Source organism: Cyprinus carpio, chromosome A14 (genome assembly GCF_018340385.1).
Source record: "Cyprinus carpio isolate SPL01 chromosome A14, ASM1834038v1, whole genome shotgun sequence".
In the NCBI taxonomy this organism is placed as follows: Eukaryota; Metazoa; Chordata; class Actinopteri; order Cypriniformes; family Cyprinidae; genus Cyprinus; species Cyprinus carpio.
In genome coordinates, this window is record NC_056585.1 from 26,658,982 (window position 1) to 26,684,961 (window position 25,980).

At 38.8% G+C, this 25,980-nt stretch overlaps 1 protein-coding gene across 1 annotated transcript; it reads left to right on the plus strand.

The window, feature by feature from the left end:
* The first annotated feature begins 4,201 nt into the window (after window positions 1-4,201).
* LOC109066913 (glucocorticoid receptor-like) lies at window positions 4,202-25,692 on the plus strand. The gene is given in 10 exon segments (XM_019083925.2): window positions 4,202-4,503; window positions 5,468-6,564; window positions 20,138-20,286; window positions 21,293-21,409; window positions 21,549-21,833; window positions 22,329-22,473; window positions 23,255-23,385; window positions 23,507-23,664; window positions 25,402-25,519; window positions 25,522-25,692. Coding segments are annotated over 9 exon segments (2,223 nt in total). The 5' UTR covers window positions 4,202-4,503; window positions 5,468-5,476; the 3' UTR covers window positions 25,554-25,692.
* Window positions 25,693-25,980: the final 288 nt, after the last annotated feature.

Sequence of the window (25,980 nt, forward strand, 5' to 3'; positions counted from 1 at the left end):
AAAGTGAAAAATGTATTAATGATGGATTTGTTTTTTTTTGTCTTCACAAGATGTTAATTGATGGAGTGGAGTGGCGTGGATTACTTGTGGATTATTGTGATGTTTTTATCAGATGTTTGGACTCTCATTCTGACGGCACCCATTCACTGCAGAGCATCCATTGCTGAGCAAGTGATGCAATTCTACATTTCTCCAAATCTGTTCTGATGAAGAAACAAACTCATCCTTATATGTAAATTTTAATCAAGTTTTTCATTTTTGGGTGAACTATTCCTTTAACAGTGGTTGAGCTCAGATCTATCTTTCCAGAGATTAGCTTTGGAAAGTTTTGGGGGATTTGAGGGTGTGTTATGGTTTCAGGACCACGGACAGTTCCGCACAACCTTGGCTCCATTTGGCTGCTTTTACTAAGCAAGCACACATATATTTTACAGTAATTTGAGTATTACATGATGTTCGATAGTGCATCAGCTTTGAGTAATGTATATCTCTTGTCACTACCACAACTCTGCAGCATTTCAGTTCCTATCGCTTTTGCTCTAACCGAACATTTATGAAATCCTCTCTGAAATCACAGATTTAATAGCATTTCACTGACTTTCATCTAGAGTAACCCTCACAAGATTGTGTGCACCCAGAGGATGCTTTGAGTTAGAGAACATATTTATTTTAGTATGCAAACCTTTGGCAATGTGTGCTAATCTCGTTTCAAGTAATTGGTGGGCTCGGCTACACCAAGCGATGGCTTTGAGTCCGTGGTTACCCTTACTCTGCTAATTTTGTGTATTCTGCTGAAAAAGTGTTGCTAGGCACCGAAAGGAGAAACTGTGAGTGGGATTCAGATGGCAAATGCTCTGCTGTTTTCTTTTTATCTGCAATAACGTTTCATTATAAAAGACTCGTAGCTTGTTGCCTTAATACCTTCAGTAATACATGAACATTATGATATCTTCAGAATTCAAGCTGACATTTGTTCCCTCTCATGGGGGACTGCTATAAATACACATTCTCAAAAGATATGAATAATGCTAGACTTCCAACATGTACTTTGTCTGTTTGTTTGATTTTATTCAGTCTTCATTTTAAAGCAGGTAAGACTCCACATGATGACATGCAAAGTTAAGACATGCCTGCAGCCACTGCCTTTAAAACACTTGAATAATGCAGGAGAACTCTTCAGGTGCACATCTACCACTCGTTCAGCCCTGTCTAGAGTGTTTTCGATCACTGGAAAATATATAGAGTGTAAACTAACAAATGTAGTGTTATAAAAATTTGCATTACAACATTCATCCACAGATTAATGCAAAGCATGCATGTGGCATTACAGAAAATCCATGCACTATATAAACGCATATTATCTTTTTATTGCTTCAATTACTGGTCAGACTGTGTGGTTTTCATCCATCCATAAGCATAACATATACATTTCGTAAAAGGGAGTCATCATAGCTGTGCAGCAATCCATTGACCTAGATTTGCAGTATTCTCTGGATTTCAGCCACCCCTGCCTCAGAGAGGAGCCATTTATGTGGATTTGGATGTTTCTGCATTTGGAGGGCTGTGGGGCTGCCTTCATGCTTAATGGAACCAGAAGAGTGCCATTATTGCAATTATTTATTTTTCTGCTTTGTAATGGTTTCATTATTCCTGATAGTTTCGAAAATCAACACAGATAAATTGATTTATATACAACTCTACCCATTTTACACAAAAACATATACACAGCCTCAATTTATGCATCTGGTTTTCTTTCTTGCATGCTGTGCCTCAAGTAGGTAAAAAATAAATTTAAATTCATCCCTAATAATAACCATTTTCTTTCAGGCATGCCGCTTTGTGGTGGGAAGAATTGATCTGTCACGATGACTTTTAATGATAGCTTAGTTGCTTACCCTTGCAATCAACATTGTATGGCTGAAAATAATTGATTATCTGTGCCAGTTGTGAAGCACTTCTGATTATTAATGCACAGTGGTAAGCATGTTGCTGCATGTTTAATATATAGACACAAAGTCAGCGTAGAAACCATGAATGACATCAGTAAAAGTTAAGATATGCAAATGTAGTAAGAGCAAGAGTGCTTTCTTAAGTGTTTCTAATTCATCATACTTTTAAGATATTTCTACTCCAAAACCTACCTATGAAACAAAAAACATCCGCTAGGTGGAAGTGTTGTCACCCATATATGTGCTGTTTATTTTAATAATTACTATAATAGCAGTGATTAGTAGCCATTATACATTAAATGAACACTGTTACATTAAACCCTTGAAATATTACTTCCATTTATGTGAAACAATGTAGTCTGATTCATTCAAGAATCGGAGAAAATTTATATTAGAAATAATTAGAATGTTTTGTGCTAAAAATAAATAAATACATTTGTTTAACTAACAAAAAAAATCACTTTTCCTTTTATTCATTTAAAAATTGTAATGTAATTAATAATGTAATTACTGACAGCAAAGGCCATTGATGTAGTTCTGGTTGGTTGTTGACAATGAACTGCTACATCTGAAAATTAAAAGTGATTTTGAATATACATTAAACCTGTTTGTCTGTTGTGAAAATAAAACATTTGAAAAATAGTGTTGCATTCTCAGTTCCTGATTGTAGATTTTATAAGATTACATGGGCTAATGTTAATATTTATCTTGAACACCTTTACACAAAAAAAAAAAAAAAAAAAACCTAAAAATTTTAAATGGATTATTTTGTTTTATCTTTGTTGTATATAATTTCTTAGTCTCTGAAAAAAACTTACATTTTAACCAAAAAGAAAAAAAAACATTTAAAATGTCCTTATTTCAGTGTAATTGTACATTAAAATACTAAGTAATATTAATTAACAACATGTAGCCAACTTTCTATTGGGTTAGGTTTATGGTTATTGCATGCAATTATACATAATTTACTGTCATTACTAAAGTAATATGTAATGTGTAACAAGGATACCGTAAAATAAAGTGATACCAAAAACTTTATTCTTTGCAGTTACCCTGCAAGTATTATCCAACACCCCAAGAAAAAAAAAAAAAACATTGTTTTGCAAAAAAATGTATAATAATAATTGCTTTGGATGCACTGCAAAATGAAGCATGTTAAACTAAAAGCCAAAAGGAAAAGTGGAGCAAATAGCAGATTTGCTTGATATACAAACATTATTAGTTATGATCTACTTATAATGTTAATTTGTGCATTATAAATCATGCAATAATGTTTGTTATAAATTAAATAAAGCGTTTGGAAGTGTATGAACGAGGGAGTCAGAATAACGGTAGACAGGAAGATAGGAGAGATCGAGACAGAGACGCACTTATACTTCACTGTTACAAATTTATATCAATAAGTGACCTATACATGAACAAATTCACAAACATCATAAAGAACTTTACAGCCATGACTGAAGAGGAGCAATTAAAGACACAGAAGCACTTTCTGTGAGATATGTGTGGATGTGCACACATTTAATTTAATGAACAACCATAAGCAAAAAAATGACTTTAGATAAACATAACATTTGTTTCTTTTTATTTTTTGTTTCTGAAGAGAGAAAAATGAGGCCAAGGCAGATGAGAAAAAGTAACACAAAAGTAGCATAATGCATTACTTTCCATCAAAAGTGTAAAAAACTTAATAAAGTCAGAAGTTTTTACACTCAGTGGTGATTGACAGTGACTTTTAAGCAAAAGTGTTGTAGAGTAATGTCTGTGTTACCCAAATATGATTATATCTGATGAAGTATCAAAGGAAGTTCATAAGATTTGTAATTATCGTAGTATAATTTATATGTGGATCAGAGGGATGGGTGTAATGCCAGAGTAAAGTAATGCCACAACTTACACATCTGTGTTCAGCTTTTCTCCTGGCAAAATCAGTGTACTGGCAATATTATTAGTAATGAAATCTTAGTCACACTAGTTAGCCTACTGCAAATGCGATTTTATTACTGTAACTAGTTACTGCCCAACACTGGTTGTTATGTTTCTCAGCATAATTATATTCCAAGCTTTGGCAATATTGTATTTGTTACAGTCATACCACTAAAGCAATTTGGAATTGAATTGAATGATGGCAACAACAGAGACAGAATCAGAGTGATTTGTTTTATGGTGATATCAAATCAATGCAGTCAGTGTAATAAGAGGCGAGGTGTAATAACTCGGTGCAGCCGGTAGGTGGCAGTGCGCGATGTAAACAGGGATCTCGCTACTGTAATCTCCATTTTGAATGTTTTTATGGTTTTGGGTTTTATGGCACGCCTCCTTTCTCACGACCGAAGACGAGTAAATTGGCTGGATTACCCAGACGGTGTTATGAACCCGGACTAAAACACCGGATTATATCCGATCTGCGATCTTTCTGCACAGTTAGCGGGCTTCCTCGTGAACCGCGGCGGAGGCTTTCGTGTTGTTGTTGTTGTTGCTAATCGCGGCAACGTCTAACCAAAACAATGTCAAATGATGCAACAAATCAAAACGGGAACGTGTATATCAACAGGTACGTGTGTTATTTTCACCTTTAACCCAAGTTTTTCGTGTTAGCTGCTCATCTGAGTAACGTTACAAATATCGGCGTTGATGGCGTAAAACTACAATCAGCTAGTTTCGTCGTTTTTACACTCTTCAACTGAACTCGTGAGTTGTTTTTGTCGTTGAATCATCTGCGCTGCGTTGTCTCGTAGGTATTACGCGTTATTTACGGGTTTATAATCTGAGTTTGAAATGATTATCTCGTATGTTTGCTGTGGGTTAGCATTAGCAGTAGCGACTAGGCCTCAGTGCGTGTGTCCATCCGGGAGCGCGCCAGATTTGGGGTTTTTATCAGTTTATTTTAATATTAGTCGAGGGGACATAAAATGCAGTAAATCCTTATGGATTTAGCTGCAGCTTTTGGACAGAATAGTGTTTGTGGCGTTAAATATTAAGCCATTTTTACGAAGCGTTCAACTTCACTCAAGAGCGCGCGTGTGATTAAATAAGTGACTTTTGTTATTTTAATACGTATTTAAATATAGATAACACATCTAAATGCATAAGAAAACTCATAAATCATACTTATATACAATAAAATGTGATGTGTGTGCAAATCAGCTCATAAATCTTACAAAACACCATAAAATCAATTAATATTGACTCGCCATTGATTATTATAAGAAGCTTAAGAACCCTTTTTGATAGTTTGCTTCATTTCTCTTTTTAAAAGCTAATTATTTGCTTAATCTTTTATTTTTGGAGGTAGGGGCAACATACATAGATATAATTTATGCAACGTACTTAATACATATATAGTCCAAACTAAATTGCATGTATATAATTTTGTGTGCGTGCAATTTTGTTTGGTGTTTATTAACTCAAATAATGTTTTGTTTTGTTTTCATGTTGCCGACAGTAAACCAGGTTTCTCTTGGATGTTATTTATGGTGTTTCAGAAACTATAATTGCTTTGTTCTGTTTAACCGCAGCAATGCAAGATGGATCAAGGAGGACTGAAGAGCGGCGCCAAGAGAGATGATTATTTGAATACGTTGGATTACAGCAACGGCCCGGTCGAGGGAATTTCACGGAGCGGGATACGAAGCGCCATGTCTGTCGCCCCCACCTCGCTGGTTCCTCCGCCCAATCCGCTGATGCAGCCGGTTTCCGGAGACCTTCCCAATGGCTTGAGCAACTCGCCCACTCTGGAGGAGCACTCCACCTCCGTGTCCTCCTCCTTTGGCATCTTTGGGGAAGATTCGGAGCTCAAAATGGTTGGGAAGGAGCTGAGGCCCCATCAACACCAAACCCTGGGAGCTTTCACGTTGGGAGACAGCTTCTCAAGTCTGGAGGCCAGCATCGCAGACCTCAACAGCACTTCCCCTTCAGTGGACTCCCTGATTGGTGGAATGGACCCCAATCTCTTTCCTTTAAAAACAGAGGAGTATTCTCCCTTGGATAATGGCGATATGGACCTAGACCAGGATTCCTTCGGGCCCATCGGGAAAGATGTCGACGTTGGCAATCATAAGCTCTTTAGTGACAACACTCTGGACCTCCTGCAGGACTTCGAGTTGGACGGATCGCCCTCCGATTTCTACGGGGCGGATGACGCGTTCCTCTCCACCATAGGTGACGATGCTCTGCTCGGAGACTTGCCGACAAATACGGAGAGGGACTCGAAAGCCGCCGTCTCGGTGAGCAACGGCGCGACTACCACTCCGAGCCCCTCCGTCACCGCCACCGTCAGCTCGCCCAGCGTGAAGGTGGAGAAGGACTCTATAATCCAGCTGTGCACTCCGGGGGTCCTCAAACGGGAGAACAGCGGTGGGAGTAACTACCACAGCACACCCATTAACATCTGCGGTGTCACCACTTCAAGTGGACAGAGCTTCCTATTTGGGACCGGCCCATCCGCAGCTGCTGTCAGTCAGCAGAAAGATCAGAAGCCCGTCTTTAACGTGTTCACCCCTGTGACCTCTGCAGAAGACGGTTGGGGCAGGGGCCAGGGCTTCGGGAATGCAAGCGAAATGCAACAGAGGGCCAGCGAATGCTTTTCCCAAAACTACACAAGCCCCTATGCGAGGTAAGCAGTGGTGGTCTGTGCTTGTGAAAGGTTCCTACAAATTCCAGGGACTTTTCGAATTCGGCCTGGAAAAGTCAAATGACTTAAAATCTTTAGAATTTAATGGAAAAACCATAGAAATGTTTTTATTGGTTATATAAATCTGTCTTTGTTGTGCTAAGATCTAAAACACCCTTTAATGGCATTTCAATGCTTTTTTTTTTTCTTTCAAGTTTAATTTTTAGAATTACAGTAAAATTACAGTAATCACTTTTTCAAAACTCATTTGTCAAAAGCGTGGCAGTGTTATAATAGTTTTTATGAATATTTTAATGTCATTTTTAAATTTTCAGTTTTTGTTTTAATTTTATTTGAATGTTTTAGTCATTGTACTTTCGTCATTTTTATTATTTTTAATTAAAATTTAATTTTTATCTCAGTTTTAGTTTTAGTTCAGTTTTAGCTTTTATTTATTTTCTGTTAGTAGCCTAATTTTAGTGCTTTCACTTAAACATTTCAGTTTTTCATTTCAGTTTTTTATTTATATTATATTTTATTTCAGCTTAATTCCAATAAATTTAAATGTTTTTAATAGATTCAGCTGTAGTTATTAATAATAATAAATAAGGAAACTAAAATGTGGGGACCGTTTTAGCACGGTTATCTCAGAAATAAATCAGATTTTAGTCGTTATGGCACAAAAATATAAATAATTAAAGTGAAAAAGAAAGCGCAAAATAAGAATTAAAATTCCATGCATTTCCTCCAGGAAGAAACAGCCAGGAATGGAGGTCAGATCAGATAAAAACAGTTTTAAAGACATCACTGAACCCTAAATTAGTCAAAAAATTACTGTGCTGCACCATTATGGATTTGTTAGACTTTTACCCACAGTATTCAACTAGTTAAAGATGCAGTAAGGTCTGTACAATATCTCAACTTTCAGGCAGTACTGCACCATTTTATTCTTCTTATTCATGTTCCGTCATGTTCTCACTGCTGTCTCTCTTCACCTATTCGCAAACCCCGACTTGTGTGAGCAGAAATCGTATAAAAATGTGTTAAAAGAGCATGACAGTAAGGCAGAATTTCTATGGAAGCAATCTGTTAATGTGCTTCTTTTGTTACTTTAAAAACGGTCTTGTGTTTACTGTAAGTCGAGGAAGTCTGAAGAAGCCTGTACTTAAGAAGGAGTTATGTAAGTGACAGACATCAGTATTTAATGATCTCCACAGAGCAGGTCTCTGCAGCTCGACCTGAAACCTGCTTATCCTAAACTTCAGCAGTTTGATGGATCGTTAAAGTCATGTCAAGCACACAGGCTTTGAGGAAGTGTCTGCATATTTGTCATGTGAACGGGCCACTGGCGACACACGCAACTTTAACCAGCTTTTGCTCGATGCTTAAAATAAACACAGGATTGTTTTTCTAATGTCGGAGTCGTTGAGTTGAGTTCAGATCAAATGCCAGTGTCCTCACTTCTTGTTTCAGTAATTAGAGCACTGATAACATTATGCAATCTTACTTGAAGTCGACAAGAAATTGAAATCAACCCTGTTTACTTTATTAATACATGTTCCTGGTCTTATTATGATCAGTTCATGAGTTACTGAAGTTGTTTTATTCAAATGAAATCAATCTTCTTGTAATTTTTAATCAAAATATATAAACTGGCTCTGCGTCTGAAATGCATGCTACTGTTTTAATGTTAACAAATAATCAAATAACTATTTAGCCATTGTTTGCAGACTATTATTGGATGTAAGGAAGCCTTTGTAAAATCTTGGCAATAGTTTACACATTGTTTCAATGGCGGATAACATTAATGAATGCTTGCAGTGTTGTTATCGTTAACCGAAACTAAAACTTTTAAAAATTGTGAATTCAAATAAAGATGAAATAAAATACAAATTTAAACTGAAAAAAATGTATTTGTACTTTAAAAAAAAAAATTTTTGCAAGTTTAAGTTTGTACCAGTAGCCTTGGCAACTAACTAAAAAATAAAAATGTTTGCGTTAAAGTACTAAAATTACTGAAACCAAAGCTATATAAAAAATAAATTACAGCTAAATAAAAATTAAATTAAATTAATAGAAATAAAATTAAATTACTGAAACTAAAGCTGAAATACAGATGAATTACAGCTAAATAGAAACTAAATTAATAAAAATAGAATTACTGAAGCTGAAATAAAAATAAATGATATCTAAATAGAATTAAAATAAATTAATATAAATAAAATAAATTTACTGAAACTAAATCCAAATTAAAAATAATTTACAGCTAAATAGAAATAAAATTAAATCAATAGAAATAAAATAAAGATATTGAAACTAAGGCTAAAACAGAAAAAAAATACACACACACTTACAGACTGATAACAAAACATTAATACTATTGACTAGAGCACATAACAAAATTACTAAAACTTAATCTAGACTTGATGAAAACTGAAAATATAAAGCCCCTTTCACAAAATACACAGATAATGTGCCCCGTAATTTGTCCAGGGATGGTTTGATTTTGGTTCACACACGTCCCGTAAAGACACGTGACGTTACGATGTGACGTGTAAAGCTGGCGAACGATCTCAGCTTCAGCACGGATAGTGAGGAGCTCCCTGATCTCTGCTTCACTACAGTCTGCACATAATTTTTCATCATGAATGTTGATCGTCCTTCAGAACACCGGGTAAAAGAGTTGCACGATAACATGCATCATCACCCTTTAGGGCATTGGTTCTGTCTTTTGTTCACACAGAGGTCGTTCTGGACGGATCCCGGCAATGTTACTAGGTCCCCATTCTGGGACCATTCCCGGGATCAGTTTTCCAGAATCAATGCGCAGTGTGAAAGGGGCTTAAGAATGAAAGCACATGAATTAAATATTAATTAGTACCATATTAGTATATAAATAACACTGGTTTAATCCTGCTCCAATTTCACAACTGGAAGGCCAGTTTAGCTCCAACACACCTGCTCAGAAGTTTCTCGTGATCCTGAAGACCTTGATTAGCTGGTTCAGGTGTGTTTAGTTATAGGAGCTAAACTCTGTTGGAAGTGGATGCAAGGTTGGACAAAAACAGCAAATAACTTTAGCTTCGTAAAATAACCAATGAGATGTTAAGATGCTCTCAAGGGTGATCTTGATCTTCAACCTTTTGGTCAAAAAGCTTCCTTAAAAAGTTGTGTGACCACATCTGGCTCCATTCCTACAATCCTATCAGTTCCCTATGGATAAAACCCATTTTTTTGTCTCGTTGTACATCCTGTTACACTCAGATATTTGTCAAACGGAATTAAAATAGATGCTGTTTCATCTAGGCTCTAAACGATGTTTATCTGCCAAATACATCACAGGGTAATGACTGAAAATCTGGCCTACTACATAGTCAGATGTTTTATGGAAAACCTTGAAAGTGCACCATAAAGTAATCTAAATAGCTGGTGGTTCTGGATAGAAAAGCAGTCAGTTGGTGCTTCAGAAACGGAGAGCAGGAACAGATGGTGAAACACAAGAGAGGTTTCATCTTTAATTTACATATGGGCTCAATTATCAGGCCTTTGTGGTCTGCAGGTTTTGAGTGGGAGTCAGTGTTGTTTGCGACGGCGTCCCAACCTGCGTGACATTTAGTGGCTTGCAGCCAGCTTAGATAGGAGCTGTCTCTCTAGCTGTGTTTGTTAGTCAGTCTATCTCTCTGTCGTGTGCACGCTATGCAGCAAAAATGGTTGGTATCGGGGCAATGGTGCAACCTTTCTCACGCAAACATAAAATCGGTTCACACCCCTTTTTGTTTTGCGGCATGTTTTTTTTTAAATTGTTTTTATCTCTACTCCTGTGTGACTCTATCCTTAATGTATGAAGATTTAATTGAGCCAAACCCTTTTAATTTGTAGTGACTCAGAAAGCTTTGCTCAAATCGTTCTTGGCTTTATATGACTCAACAAGCAGCTGTGAATAAGTAGCTTGTTTTCTCTGTCTCCTCCTAGTCTCTCTCTCCTCTCCTCCCTCCAGCAATCACCCACCGAATATTTTTAACTCTGCATAACCAGTCCCACAATGAGGACCTTTGGACTAGCGAAAATATAGGTTTTCTGAAAAAGAAAAAAAGCCCTGAGGCTGATCTTTGAAATGCACGGTGACTGTCACGCTGTTCTGCAAACACTGTATATATACGGTTTGTACAAAAACAGCATTTATTTAAAGCAGAAAAGCAGCTCTATGTTACTACAATGCAAACACGCCATTGCTTTTATTTCCAGTGGCCAGATGCATTTTGCTTGGATGACACTTGTAGCTGAACATAGAGACTCCACTCCAAAAAAAAAAAAAAAACACCCACAAGACACCATAAAAAAACAAACACACTATTTTACAAAGCATTTTTATTTTTTTACCTTACCCACAGCATTGATTGTGTTTAGTTTTCAAATTAGTAATTGAAATAAATCCCTTTTTAATAGTATGATTGATAAAGTTGAATTACAATACCATTCAAAAGTTTGAGGACACATAAAAATGATCAAAAGTGACATTAAAGGCTCTTACATTCTTGGAAAAAAAAAAACTTTAATGCTCTTAAAGCTGTAATGTGATGTAAAGTATCTTTTAATACTGGTCAGTAGTTTCTCCTTTCACATTAAATCACATAATACATAAATTAATGCCAATGTTATTAGTAATTAAAAAGTATAAAAATGAATCGTTCCAGTCCTGAATGCTATTTAGTCAATACAACATTCAAGATTCAAGATTCAAGATTTTTATTTGTCACATACACAATTATATAGAGCATATATAACCAGCAGTGAAATGTGAGTCAGGTCCGCTCCATGAACAGTGCAATTATTAAAGAATACAACACAGATGAAAATATACATAAATATAGCTATGAAAGAATGAATAAAAGTAAACAATAAAAATATAAGAATAAAATATAAAATATATAAAGAGATGTATACTGTAGAATTAAATATATAGTGAAAAATAATGTGCATGAAAGTAAACTGTAGTCTTAAATAATAAGATACACAGGAATGTACAAGAGGCAAATGTGCAAACAGGTTGACACTTACAGTATGTCAATGTGAGGTAGTGAATGATGAATATATTACTGATAAAGTGAATATTAAGTGGAGACATGAAGATGTTAAGAGGCTGGTTTTGAGTTTAGGAGCCTGATGGCCTGGGGGAAGAAACTCCTCCTAAGTCTCTCAGTTTTTGACATCAGGCTACGGAAACGCTTACCAGATGGCAGCAAAGTGAAAAGATGGTTACTGGGGTGAATGGAGTCCTTGATGATTTTAAACAGCTCTGCTTTTGCAGCGTTTGAGGTAGATGTCCTGCAGAGAGGGGAGAGCAGACCCTGAGATGCGCTCAGCTAAGCGCACAACTCTCTGCATGGCCTTGCAGTCATGACTGGAGCTGTTCCCCATACCACACTGAGATACACTGAGTCAATACACTTTCAATGGCCCCTGAATAGAAAGTTTTCAGGATTGCAGGTGAAACCCTGAATTTTCTCAGCTGTCTCAGATGGTACAGTCTTTGCCTGGCTTTATTAACCTGTGTTTGAATGTGTGTAGTCCAAGTCAGGTCCTCGGAGATGTTTACACCGAGGTACTTGAAGCTGCTCACCCTCTCCACAGGGGTCCCGCTGATCATAAGAGGAGTATAGGGCTGCTGCTGTCTCTTCCTGAAGTCAACAATCAGCTCTTTAGTTTTGCTCACATTCAGAGAGAGACAATTGTCCTGGCACCATGATGTTAATTTCTCTACCTCATCCAAGTATGCGGTCTCATTATTGTTGGAAATGAGGCCCAGAACCACAGTATCATCAGCAAATTTAATAATAGATGTGGAGCTGTGGGAAGACACGCAGTCATGTGTGTAGAGAGAGTAGAGCAGGGGACTCAGGACACAGCCCTGTGGAGCTCCTATGTTCAGGGTGATGGAGTTAGAGGTGAACTGGCCTACTTTCACCACTTGAGGTCTGCCGGTGAGGAAATCAAGAATCCAGTTGCATAGTGAAGAATTCAGGCCGAGGTCCATGAGTTTAGAAGCTAGCGTGATGGGGACTATAGTATTGAAAGCTGAGCTATAGTCGATAAAATAGCAGCCTTACATAGTTCCCGTTATTGCTGTCAATGTGTGTGAGAGAAGAGTGCAGGATGTGAGAGATGGCATCATCAGTGGATCTGTTGGGGCGATAAGCAAACTGAAGAGGGTCCAAAGTATCCGGGATGGAGGAGCTGATGAAGTTTTTAACCAGTCCCTCAAAGACCTTCATGACTATTGATGTGAGGGCAACCGGACATAGTCATTCAGTCAAGAGGGGTTATTGTTCTTAGGCACAGGTATGATGACAGATTTTTTAAAAGAGGTGGGAACCACCAAGGTAGCAAGAGACTCATTAAAAATGGATGTAAACAAACCAGCGAGCTGATCAGCACAGGACCGCAGAATACGGCCAGAAATCCCATCAGGTCCGGCTGCTTTCCTGACATTCACTCGCTTTAGAGCCCTCCGAACCTCGTCCTCAGACACGGTGATCACATGATTATCGCTGCTCTGACTGCTGCTTCCTGACGCGCTGATCGGCAGACTCGCGCTGCTCAGATTGCTTTCAAAGCGGCCGTAGAAAGAGTTTAGCTCGTCAGCCAGCGACGGATCTGCTCTCACCTCTGCAGAGGATTTATTTATTTCCAAAGGCACAGATGGTTCTTAGTCCCTGCCACATGCGTCGGGAGTCATTGAGCTGGAAATGTGACTCTATTCGTTCCCTGTATCGGAGTTTGGCGGCTCCCACTGCGCGTCGGAGAGCATAGCACGATGCTTTGTACTCACTCATGTTTCCCGACAAAAAGACCGGCGTTGTAAGCAGCAGTGCGTTTGTTTACTGCTGCACGGATTGTACTGTGCATCCAAGGTTTCAGATTAGAGAAGGTCCTTATAGATATTGTATCCATAGCTTGTTCGGCTAGCGTGTTTACAAAGCTTAATGCTACATCCGTGAACTCGCTGACGTCAGATGAACTTGCCCGAAACATGTCCCAGTCTACATCATCAAGAGCCGCCTGTAGCATGGCTTCTGAGTGGGCGGACCAGCGCGTCACCACCCTCTGCACCGGGGGTTCTTGAACGAGCCTTTGTTTATATTCCGGTGTGAGGAAAATGGCGGCATGGTCCGATTTGCCGAAAGCCGGTAGTGAGCGAGCTTTGTAGGCATGCTTAAACTGAGTGTAGCAGTGATCCAGTGTATTCGGTCCTCTGGTTGGACAGGATACATGTTGATAATAATTAGGCATAACCTGCCTGAGGTTGGCTTTGTTAAAGTCCCCAGCGATGATAACAGCAGCGTCAGGATGTTTGTTGATGTTGCCGCTGAGCGCATCGTGAAGCTCGGACAAAGCCAAACCGGTGTCAGCTTGTGGTGGGATGTAGACAGCAGTAACGATGATCGATGAAAACTCCCGGGGAAGATAGAATGGGCGGCAAATAATAGATAAATGTTCCAGATGAGGCGAGCAGGAGCGCGACAGTGTGGAGATATTCCTGGGGTCACACCATCTCTTGTTAATCATGAAACACACTCCTCCACCCTTGGATTTACCGGCCTCGGCCGTCCTGTCCATCCGTAAACAGAGAAGTTTTCAGACGGCGTTACAGCAGCGTCCGGGACAGAGGGCGTGAGCCATGTTTCAGACAAACAAAGGATGTTACAGTCCCTAATGTCCCGTTGGAAACTTATCCTGGCTCTAAGATCGTCCATCTTATTCTCCAGAGACTGGACATTAGCGAGCAGAATGCACGGTAGAGGAGGACTGTGAGCTCTTTTTCTCAGTCTGTTGTGGACCCCAGCACGTTTCCCGCGGTGTTTCTTGATCCGTCGCCTCGGGGGGTTATTCAGGTGGCCATTGTTCATCTCGGTGTTCCGGAGAATCTCAGATGGCCACGATGGGTTGGAGGATAAAGTGTCCTGGAACAGGTTAGTGAAGCGGTATCCAATGTCCAAAAGTGTTCCTTTGTCGTAAGTGATCAGTGCAGAGGTTATGTGTGCAAAAAGAGAAAGCAAAAGTAGGTAAAAAAGTAAATAAAAACACAATCTAAGCGGAGCGACCTGGACGGCGACCGAACTCAGCGGCGCCATCTTGTTAATCTAGTGTGCTAAACATTCCAACATTCCAAGTGTGCTAAAAATACAATATAGTAATAGCTTTGACTGGTTTCTGTTACCAAAAACCAAATTCCCAGACCTCTACACTGGAAGCTATTTCAGCTACTGGGAAGCTGTTTCACAGCATCTCGGCGTTAAGAATATCAGACCGGTTAGTCATAGCGTATATTTGACAAAACGGCCAACCTAGGTTTAACAACAGCCATTAAAGAGGACAGTCTCTCTCTCACTCGCTCTGTTTCTTTTACTTCCTTCTTTCTCTCGCTTTCTCGCTCTCTCACCGTCTCGGTTCGGTTCCTGTAGAGCCAAAATCTAGACAGTCAGCAGAAGTGGATAATGGATGTAAATCACCTCTGCTTTAGCACACGGAGATCAAGCTGCCTGAAATGGTATGAGTGCCATTGGTTTGACCTACTTTCCCAGCTGGGCCGAGCAGAGATTATCCAGTGTGTATACACTGCAGGCCGGCGGCGCGACACAACACAACTAAAACACCTCAGTCGTAACTAATGAAGCAGAGTCCTGGAGGACAAATCAAAATATAATGAATGAATATGACACTTAGGGCCAAATTTACCAAACAGAGCAAATAAGAGTGAGAGTGCAATTCCCAAAAAGCGTTAATGGTGGTAGAATTTTCTGTGGGTGTTTTACTGACAGTGCGCAAATGAAAGAACACAGACGCAACCAGATCATTTCCATAATGAGCCACACAATCTACCAAGAGCAACACAAATTAGCGTCTGTTTTAAGAGATGCGTTTTTTTTATTTTTTTTATAATAATAATAATTGTGCAAATACCAGTAATTTTACGAGTGCAAACATTAGTAAAACGCATTGCACGATTAATTTTAATACTCCCATAAATGTTGCATCTGAAGAGGAAACTCCTATAAATGCATATGCAATAAGGTCAGGCGCAAAAATAACTGTGTCCACGCCTTTTCAGCGCTAATTCTTCACTGAGCGTCTTTAGTGAATCCTGACAGTAGTATTTTAACGCCAGAAGACAGTTTGCACTGGCACAAGCTGTTAGTAAATCTGCCCCATAGTGTTTCCCATACATTGATTTATTTGTGGCGGCCTGCCACAATATTAACATTGACCGCAACATTTAGATTGGTCAAATTTGTCCAAAACTCATGCAAGAATCACGATATGTCTCTATTAAACTTCAAAAGGCTATGATATCATTGAATAAATCTGAGCGCTGCACATTTCAAAGTCAGTCATATTTCAGATGTGCCTCTGAAGGAACCGGACTGTATTCAGAAAAGTATCAGAGGCATTTTAATTTTATTTTACCAACTTATAATGACTTATAAAGCAATGTTTATGAGCACAGCACTGCTTTGTCGTCACCGGGGACACCGCTGTATTTCTGCTTTTCCAAAGGCGCCACCTACTGGCAGAGAATGAATGTGCATTTTCAGTCAGCCTGTCTGCTGTTTTTGTTCAGACCAGTGTGTAAAGTTATATTTTTTAAGCACCAAACACACAGTTGTAAATGTGAACCAGCGGATGGCTAATATGCTCTAAAATAAAAATCTAAACATATTCAGGTAAAATTGTATTTTCTCAGGTCGTTGTTAAAAAACAGGCTAACGAAACTTCTTAGCTAGCGTTAGTGAAGCGGTCAGGGGAATCTTTCTGCCTCCACCTAAGTTCCGCCCACAGAAAAACTTCACATTGTTTACTAACTGAAAAGGGGACTATACAAAACAAAACAATCCCCCCCTTCAAATGGGGGAAGTGGCACCACAAATAGAGTGTAAAAAACCACTAGATTTAAATCAGCACAGCCAACCAACGATCAAACGCAACTGTTTTGAATGAGCGACCTTTTTTTAACAACCACAAAGGTTCGTTGTCTGTTGAGGAAGTACAGACGTTCCTCTCGTTGATAACTGAGGAGTGGATCCAGCGAGAGCTTGATGGGGCGACGAGGAATGAAAAAGTTTGTTTTAGGAGTCATGGCAGTAGAAGCGGCGCAACTATAACGACGTGAATAATCCCGCCCACTCTAAAGAGATACTAAACTGCAGTGGAGATGCAAACCATGCCAAGCCGAGCCGAGTCGTACCACGCAGTGGAAAAGCGCAATAAGTTTGTGGGAAACACTGAAATCATGTGACAGCAGTGCTGAATATGCTGATATTCATATACAACAGCACACTTGCCTGTGTGATATTATTTATAAAATGGCTTTTTCCTCACCATTGTGCACTAATGATTACTGTCTGAACCTTGTGACATTTCCATTGAGAAGAATGCAGATAATGTATCTGTATTTCGGGTTGAGCAAACCTGTGTGGTTAGACTGGTTTACAAACATCTGTGAGTCAAAAAGGAAAGAAAGAGCTTCTCGTGTTTTGATTATATATTCATGGAACAATTTATAGTTTTAAGAATTGTTGTGTAAAATGCATTGTGTTTGTACTTGCGGCCTGATTCATGGGGCTGTGTCTTATGGCAAGGCACAGCGATGGCATGCTCAACTTCCTCTTTCTGTTTTCATGTGTTTCTCCTCAGGGTAGGCGCTATTTCCTTTTTTTATTGCTGCTTTTGCTCTCCGATCCTGGGAGACTGAAGACTTCAGCCACGAATTAGGCATTTCTGTCAAAAAGACCTCTAAAAAACCAAGATCAAAACCCACAATCTTTTGCTAAATGTCTTTATGTGCCTTTTAAGGTATAATGAAGCTATTACAACAAATAGACTTATCTAGCATCTGACATCTAAAATGTTGCCCCGTTACCAAACTGAATGTGAGATTTTCAGCCCACTGTGATCAATAGTTAGAAGGGACTGTAGGGATCGATACATCACTAGCAGACGGATATGTAATGTGGAGGAAGTCACAGGCTTTTGTGGCCATCAAATGCAGTCTATAAATAAGTAAACAAGATGGAGAGAGTGGGATTTTAGCCACGGGTATCTCTTCATTTTCAAACTCAAATTCCTCTTCATTATTGCAAAGAAAGGCCGATTTATATTTAAAGTCGGCGTGAGAAGAAAATTCACCTCAAGTATTTTCTAAATGCGTGTCATAGATCTTATTGTGAAAAATTAATCCATGCATGTCTCAGCAATCCATACATGTCTATGCAGTAGTGCGGTTTAACCAGTGTGGCGCTGTTGCGCAATACTGTAATTCAACCCTCCCAGCTGCAATCCAAGATTACACACTTAGGAGACATGCAAACGAAGTTGAACCAGTGTGGGAACGTTTTACAGAACTATAAACCAAAAATCCTTTCTTCCGTTAGTTCAATATACACAAGCAGCACTTTACTGTAGTGATGGGGGAAAATAACCATTTCGAAGCTTCGAATCAATTAAACCAATTGCTTTGCAAAATGATTCACTGTTTCGAAGCGCTCGAAATACCACACGCTGGTGATGCCCGCTGCTCAGAACTGTGTAAATGCAACAAAAACGCATGCCAAACCGTGCAAAAAGCAGCTTTTATAAACCCAATGCAAATGCTTTCTTGGAAGTATAATGTATTAAATGCAATCCAAATTATGAAATTCAATTAAAATGAAGTGTCTGTATAATATGCATCTTTAAATTAGGCTAATTGTTATTAATTTGCAAGGGCTTGTTTTATTTGTTTTATGGAGAGCTTGTCTAAACAGGCCAGTAAGAGACTATTAATTACTCCTCATCCTTTTAATTACACAAATACCTCATTAAAAATGTGTAAGTATATGCTGCGTGCTTTCCTCTCAATGGCAAAATAAACACAAATCAAATGACAGAAGTGAAAAAACAGCAGTTAAGAAAGCATCTGATTGTAGAGATGTGAATGTTTGCACCAGCTCTGCAATCAGCACTACAGTAAAGTTAAGTCACGTTTATTTATATGACACCTCATGCAGTAGACTTCTATAAAGCAAGCAGCTTTACAGTATTGAACATGAAAAAACAGTGTTGCTTTCAGTTAGAATTACAACTTGCTTTTCTGCTACAAGGCAGCTTTATATGTGTATGAATATGTTTAGAATATGAGTATTTTAACAATTTGCAGAAGTGGAATAATCGATCAGAGCCTACTGATTAATCAGTTAATCATTCTAATAATCTTTAGTTTAATCAATTTGATTTTGCAGCCCTAGTTCCACCCTAAGAGTCCTACATCCTCTCATCATTTCTGTTACAGGTTTCAAACAGCTGTTTTGTTTTCTGATGCATAATGCTCTCGCATTTGGCCTGCGGGCCAACAGTTGAAAAGCCCTGGAACAGACAACTATGACTAAAACTATTATTAAAATGTTTTCTAGTTAATAGAGATCAGGTTGAGCTTGAAAGGTATGACATGATGCTATTAAAACTTCAAGCATGCATGCACAAGTTGCTTCTTTTACAGGTCTTTATAAAAAATATATTATGTTGTTTTTGTTTAAAGGGCAATAAAATGCATGCCGTAACAATAAGTGGTAGATGAACGCCTACTTGTATATATTGCATAAAATAAATGTACTTTTATATATCGCATAACCATGTAGTATGTCTAGTAATATCAATAAAATAACGAACACAAATGACAGGTAACTCATTCAACTATTTATTTGGAACTTGATTGACGCAGACCGAAAGATTATTGATAATGACACAATAAATCAGGCATTTGAGCAAAAACAACTTCACATTTTGTAACATGTGAGTCAAAACACTAGATAAAACTTATGTGAAATTTGTGCCTAACAAGACCTGCCATGTTTAGACTTGTTTGCAACACGTCTCACTCTGTATTTTCACGCAACTCCTTGTTGCATGTGAACACAGTAAAGCAGTCCTGTCTGCTGATACTCATGCAAATGTATTTACTTTATTACAAATGATACAGGAAAATCTCTACCAGTTGAATCATAGCTGTTTCCATGTACTTACAGCCTGCGTCACACACAGAGTTTGAAGTTTAGACTGAAAATCAAATCGATACAACAGCTGTTTGTCTGAAACACATTCATGCTGTCTAAAGAGGATATGCAACTGTCCTCTCCTCCTTTTTTTTCCTCTGCCTCACTGGATGGATTTGCATGTCTACAACACTGTGAAGCCCTTCTCATATTCTCTACTCTCTCACGCTGAATGCATGTGTAGGCGTTGCAAATGTGGCTCATCGTGGTGGTGGAGCATTGATAAACGTTTAGGCCGTCGTTCAGCCGTCGCCCCCTGGTGGCCAATCTCACATCCTCATCTTCATGTTATGTTATCATTGCATTGGCATAGGAGCGGGCTGAAACTACTTATATTACCATGTTAGTAAAAAGATGAAGATAAAAGAGAATGTGTGCTGAGTTCTTGCCATTCCTGCTGATCGATATTAATTCATTGCTGTTCAAAATCTTTAAATGGCATTATTCCTGTTAGCTAATATACATGCATCCCTGTGTTTGTGTGTTTTCAGACCTGAAGACCGCACTGCCACATCCTCAGCTGCTGGGAAGTCCGGCACACGTAAGAGCTGTCTTGTGTGCTCTGATGACGCTTCAGGCTGCCATTATGGAGTCCTCACCTGCGGAAGCTGTAAAGTCTTCTTTAAGAGAGCAGTTGAAGGTAAGAAAGCTCTGACACATTTTGTGCCCTATCGTACATCTGGCGCAATGCAATGCAAGTGTTTTTTGCTAAAAACTAAAATGTGAATATTGGCTATTAGGTAGATTTAGAGACACGTCCTTCTATCGTGACTTGACTTTCTCACTGCATGTCTATTTCGAAGGACTCGTACTGAGTCTTTCATTGGTCAAAATGCTTTTTATTCTGTGGGTGTTGATATGCATCTGTGCCTGACAGAGGAAATGTGTTCTGATAATATCACTCTAATGCAGACAGGTCACATGAATAGGATTTTACAGCTATTCAGTGTGTATTTTAACTCTTTCCCCGCCAGCATTTTTGAAAAAAGTTGCCAGCCACCGCCAGCAATTTTGATGATTTTCACTAAAATTTGATGGCCTCCGGCATATTTTGTTGTATGAATATTTGAATATGCAATACACCAAAATAAAGATCACTTGAATATAAGTAGGTTCCATAAAAATGTATAGTTTTGAGCAAAAATCACAGTCGTGAGAAAATCAAATTTTTATCAAAAACTACACCTGGATAATATTCAGTACGATTATCAGAGCATAAATCCAGTAAATTGCTTCCATCAACACCTCCAAAGCTTGCACAGACATATACCACTTCATTTATATGCTGTGTATTGCTGATGATCGCATTATTTATCATATGCATCTGTTTACACCAGAGATCGCTTGTTTCTCCATCCTGTTCACGTGTGTTTTTGTTCGGGAGGTTTTGTACTCATTCAGAAGATGCGTAATAGCGCCCCCTAGTGTATAACAGTGAAAACACGAAAAGCCGTCTTTGGCGGGGAAGCGTTGTCTTCTAAAAGACGAGATAACTCGTCAGTGGCAGGGAAAGAGTTAAGTGCATATATTTGAACTATACGAACTACGGCTCTGCATTTAAAAAATAGCAATTAAAAACAATGCAGTGTTTGACAGCTCATGTCTGAAACATCCTGTCTGATCCACACTGTTCTTGATTCTCGTAGGGCAGCACAATTACCTGTGCGCTGGACGGAACGATTGCATCATTGACAAAATCCGCCGGAAGAACTGCCCTGCCTGTCGTTACCGCAAATGCCTCATGGCAGGCATGAACCTAGAAGGTAACATGAAGTGCTGCACTTGTTACATAATTACACCAGTGTGTCCCCAAATGGCAGTTTAGATGTATAACAAAACTTCAAGTTAATCAAGGGAAATGCATGAAGTTTGAAAACTGAACTTTGCTCATTCACCGCACAGCCCGTAAAACCAAGAGGGGGCATCAACCCGGCAAGGTAATCCAGCAGCCGTCTATTCCAGAGCACAGTCTTCCTCCGCTGCCTGAACCCCGGGCACTGGTGCCCAAACCCATGCCCCAGGTGGTGCCCACCATGCTGTCACTGCTAAAGGCCATCGAGCCGGACACCATCTACGCCGGATACGACAGCACCATACCTGACACCTCCACCCGCCTCATGACCACTCTGAACCGGCTGGGCGGCCGGCAGGTCATCTCTGCGGTCAAATGGGCCAAAGCTCTGCCAGGTACAACTTGAGACTAAGGATGTAATGATGCACCCCAAGCTGATAAAATATGTGACTATTCAAATGTTAAAACAAATCGCGATACAGTTGAGGGTGTGGGTTTATATGAAAGCAGAGTCCATTCTGCTTTTGTTTCAAATCTCATTTAACATGCTGCTTGTATGACACTGATTAAAATGCTGTGCTTGCCTCTAATTTTAAATGGAAAGAGCACAGGCAAAGCCTTAGATTGGTTATATGAAGTGATGTCTTTTTATTTGTATTATTTATTTATTGGGATTAGTTTTAAAAAATGTATTTAGCTTTGCTATTTGACATATTTCAATGTGCAGCATTTTGTTTGATAAATAATAGAAGGACACCACCTCATTTATAATTTGTCTTAAATCTGATTCTGTAATAAAAAACAAAGAAAGTTGAGTGACGTCTTGAAAAAGCCATGTGGAAGATCTTCAGCCGCAGCATGTACTAAAAACACACTTTCTCTCTTTTTAGGGTTTAGGAACCTTCACCTGGATGATCAGATGACCCTCCTGCAATGTTCCTGGCTCTTCCTCATGTCCTTCGGACTTGGCTGGAGGTCATACCAGCAGTGTAATGGAAACATGCTGTGTTTCGCACCAGATCTGGTCATCAATGAGTATGTATCTCATTTAACAGGACATTTGCTCTAATAATCTCTCTGGCAGTTTAAAGACACGCTCATACCACTGAAACTATGATAATAACAATAACTGTAAAGTGTTAACTATTTTTGGAATCACGTCCAGAGCCAATTTTTTCTAGCTGATGAACTATAAAAACATGGGCAGTCAATCAAAATCCACCCAGCTATAAAGAGAAGCGGTTGACAACAAACCTGCAGCATGCACTTATTATAAACAGAACATTTATCGTCTGATAAAAATGTACTCACCCTCAGGCTATTCAAGATTAGGATGAGTTTGTTTCTTCATCAGATTTGGAGAAATGTAGCATTGCATCAGTGTCTCATCAATGGATCCTCTGCAGTGAATGGGTGCCGTCAGAATGAGAGTCCAAACAGTTGATAAAAACATCACAATAATCCACAAGTAATCCACACCACTCCAGTCCATCAGTTAACGTCTTGAAAAGACAAAAGCTGCATGTTTGTAAAAAATTCATCATTAAAGAATTTTAACTTTAAACCAATGCTTCGGGACAAAATACTTGTCGGTAATAACACTTCCTCTACTTCATTCTGATGGCACCCATTCACTGCAGAGGATCCTTTGGCTGGAAAATGAAGCAATGCTAAATTTCTCCAAATCTCTTCCAATCACCAAACAAACTCATCTCCGTCTCTGATGGCCTAAGGGTGAGCAAATGTAAATTTTTAGGAAAAATGTTCCTTTAACTTTCCATAAAAGACTAAATAAGAGTCTTGTGTCCGTCTGCAGAGAGAGGATGAGGTTGCCCTACATGAATGATCAGTGTGAACAGATGCTGAAGATCTCCAATGAGTTTGTGAGACTGCAAGTGTCCAACGAGGAGTACCTGTGCATGAAAGTCCTTCTGCTCCTGAGCACAGGTGACCTTCTTTAGAAGCCATTGATGCTTGATCCGTATACTTACAGGTTCCCTGAGAATCCAGGTGAATTCATTGTACAGAGCACCGTAACAAACCTTTGTGTGTTGTTGTGCTTTCTCAGTGCCGAAGGATGGTTTGAAGAGCCAGTCAGTGTTTGATGAGCTACGAATGTCTTACATTAAAGAACTGGGCAAGGCCATAGTGAAGAGAGAGGAGAACTCCAGCAAGAACTGGCAGAGATTCTATCAGCTCACTAAGCTACTGGACTCCATGCATGATGTAATGAATTTATCCTAAACAATGCTCTTTGAAACTATGGCTCTGCTCCAAACTCTAGTGAGCTGCTCTTGCTAAAGCGGCATCCTAACGGAGATGGACTCATTTGGAACGCTGTGCATTGCAAGCAACTCTGTATGACATACTAATATCGCCTTTAGAGACTCAAATCAACAACTGATCCCAGTAGAGTTTTGCATGTCCCTAAGCTAAAGACTCAATACTCCAATAAGCATAAAACACATGGTGCTAGGCTCACCATATCTGGGGTCAGTTGCATAAACAATCACTAAGTTAAGACTGTCTTACTTACTTAACAAAATAGTAATCAGCCTTAATTTTTTTTTTATTCAAATCTGTTTTTTTGTTTTTTTTTGTAACTGATTTTGAAAAGTTATGACCAGTCTTGCAGAAAAAAATTAAATGAGTAACTTTTAAGCCTAAGCAGTTTATGCAACGGCCGCAGATGTTCACTACATGATTATTGTGGCCATAAGAATTCACACAAACATATAATAGAATTATTTTAATTATTCATCTTTAACTTATTTTGTTTTTTCTTTTTTTGCCCAATAAATCACACTCAAAATATAAGTGTAGAAAGAGAGTTTGTAACCATAGCTGTACAAATGTGCACAAAAATAACCTTTTTTTATGAAGTCAAAAAAACTCCCTCACTGGCAAGCAAACTTTTTTGGATGTGAGTAGAGTGTCATCTGCTCCAACATGAGCTTTTGTGGCACTAGCTGCTATAAATTTTGTCTTTTTTCAATAATTTATATTTTTTTAATTGCTACTTAATAATTTTAATTCCTACTCGGATTTATTTCACTGCAAAGCACAGTGAAGCAAACAATGCTGTCTTAGAATTTTGCCAAAACTAGGTATCATATATTAGCCAGCATATCATTGTGATGTTGATCTTTTGAGAGCAGCCTTCACCTCAGGAGTGTCTGTAAATGATTGCTGTGGCAATTCACTAGATTTTGGAACAGAGCAAATGTATATGGTTTGTGTTTTTATTGCATATATTATTATTGTAGTTTAAAGATATGAAATCATTAGACAGTTTGAAGACATGAGACATTAAATAACAACAGGCTTGATTTTTTTAAATGTACCTTAAGTTTTATTTTTTTTTGTATGTTTTGAAAGAAGACTCTTATGCACAACAAGGCTGCATTTATTTGATCAAAAATATAGAAATATTGTGAAATATTTTTACAGTTATTATGATTGTAAAATATTTTTGAATGTAATTTATTTCTGTGATGCACAGCTGTATTTTCAGCATCATTACTCCAGTCTTCAGTGTCACATGATCTTCAGAAATCATTCTAATATGCTGATTTGCTGCTCACGGAACGTGTATTATTATGATAAAATTTTGAAACATTTGTGCTGCTTCATATTTGATGAATACACAGTTTAAAGAACAGCATTTATTTGAAACATTAGCTTTTCGTAACAACTCAAAAGTCACTTTAAACAATTTAATGCATCCTTGCTGAATCAAATTAATTAGTCACTGACCCTAAGCTTTTGAATGGCAGGTTATATTCCTTTTCATAATCCTTTTTCAAAATGCATGAACTTCTTCACTTTTAATGAAACTGAGAATATGTGTGCATAGGAAAATGATATTAATATCATAGCCTAACCTCATCTCGCCCTACTTTTGGCATTCACTATGCATCACAAATGCTGTTTCACATGTTTAACCCCTCTGTATGTCTTCAGATGGTGGGAGGACTCCTGAACTTCTGTTTCTACACCTTTGTGAATAAATCCCTCAGCGTGGAGTTTCCCGAAATGCTGGCGGAGATCATCAGCAACCAGTTACCAAAATTCAAAGCTGGAGTGTCAAATCGCTGCTCTTTCACCAGAAGTGAAGCGCCTCCTCCCAGCGGCAGGACACGATGCCTTAAAACATCCACCCGTCCCCTCACCCCCACTCCAGCGGGACAGCAGAGGCGCGTGAGAGCGCTGAGGGCCGGGACCGTGTGCCGGGTTGCACATGACTGACCACAGTAAAGTGCAGTCGGAGGAAGAGACGGGTAACTAGAGGTTGTAAAACTGTTGAAATGACGTAACCGTGAATCTCACTGATAGATTATCCTATACATGTCTCAGGTGTTAGACTCCCAGCATCAACTGTTAGAAGATGAAAGCTAACTGTCTAAGGTCACTTACTATGTAGAGTTCGCACTTCTCTTATTTTTGAAACAGATGCAGCACTTACAGTCCAGTATGCGCAGATCATATAATCAAATCCGAGTATCCTACTTTATAACTTCAGATGATAACACTTTGAAATAA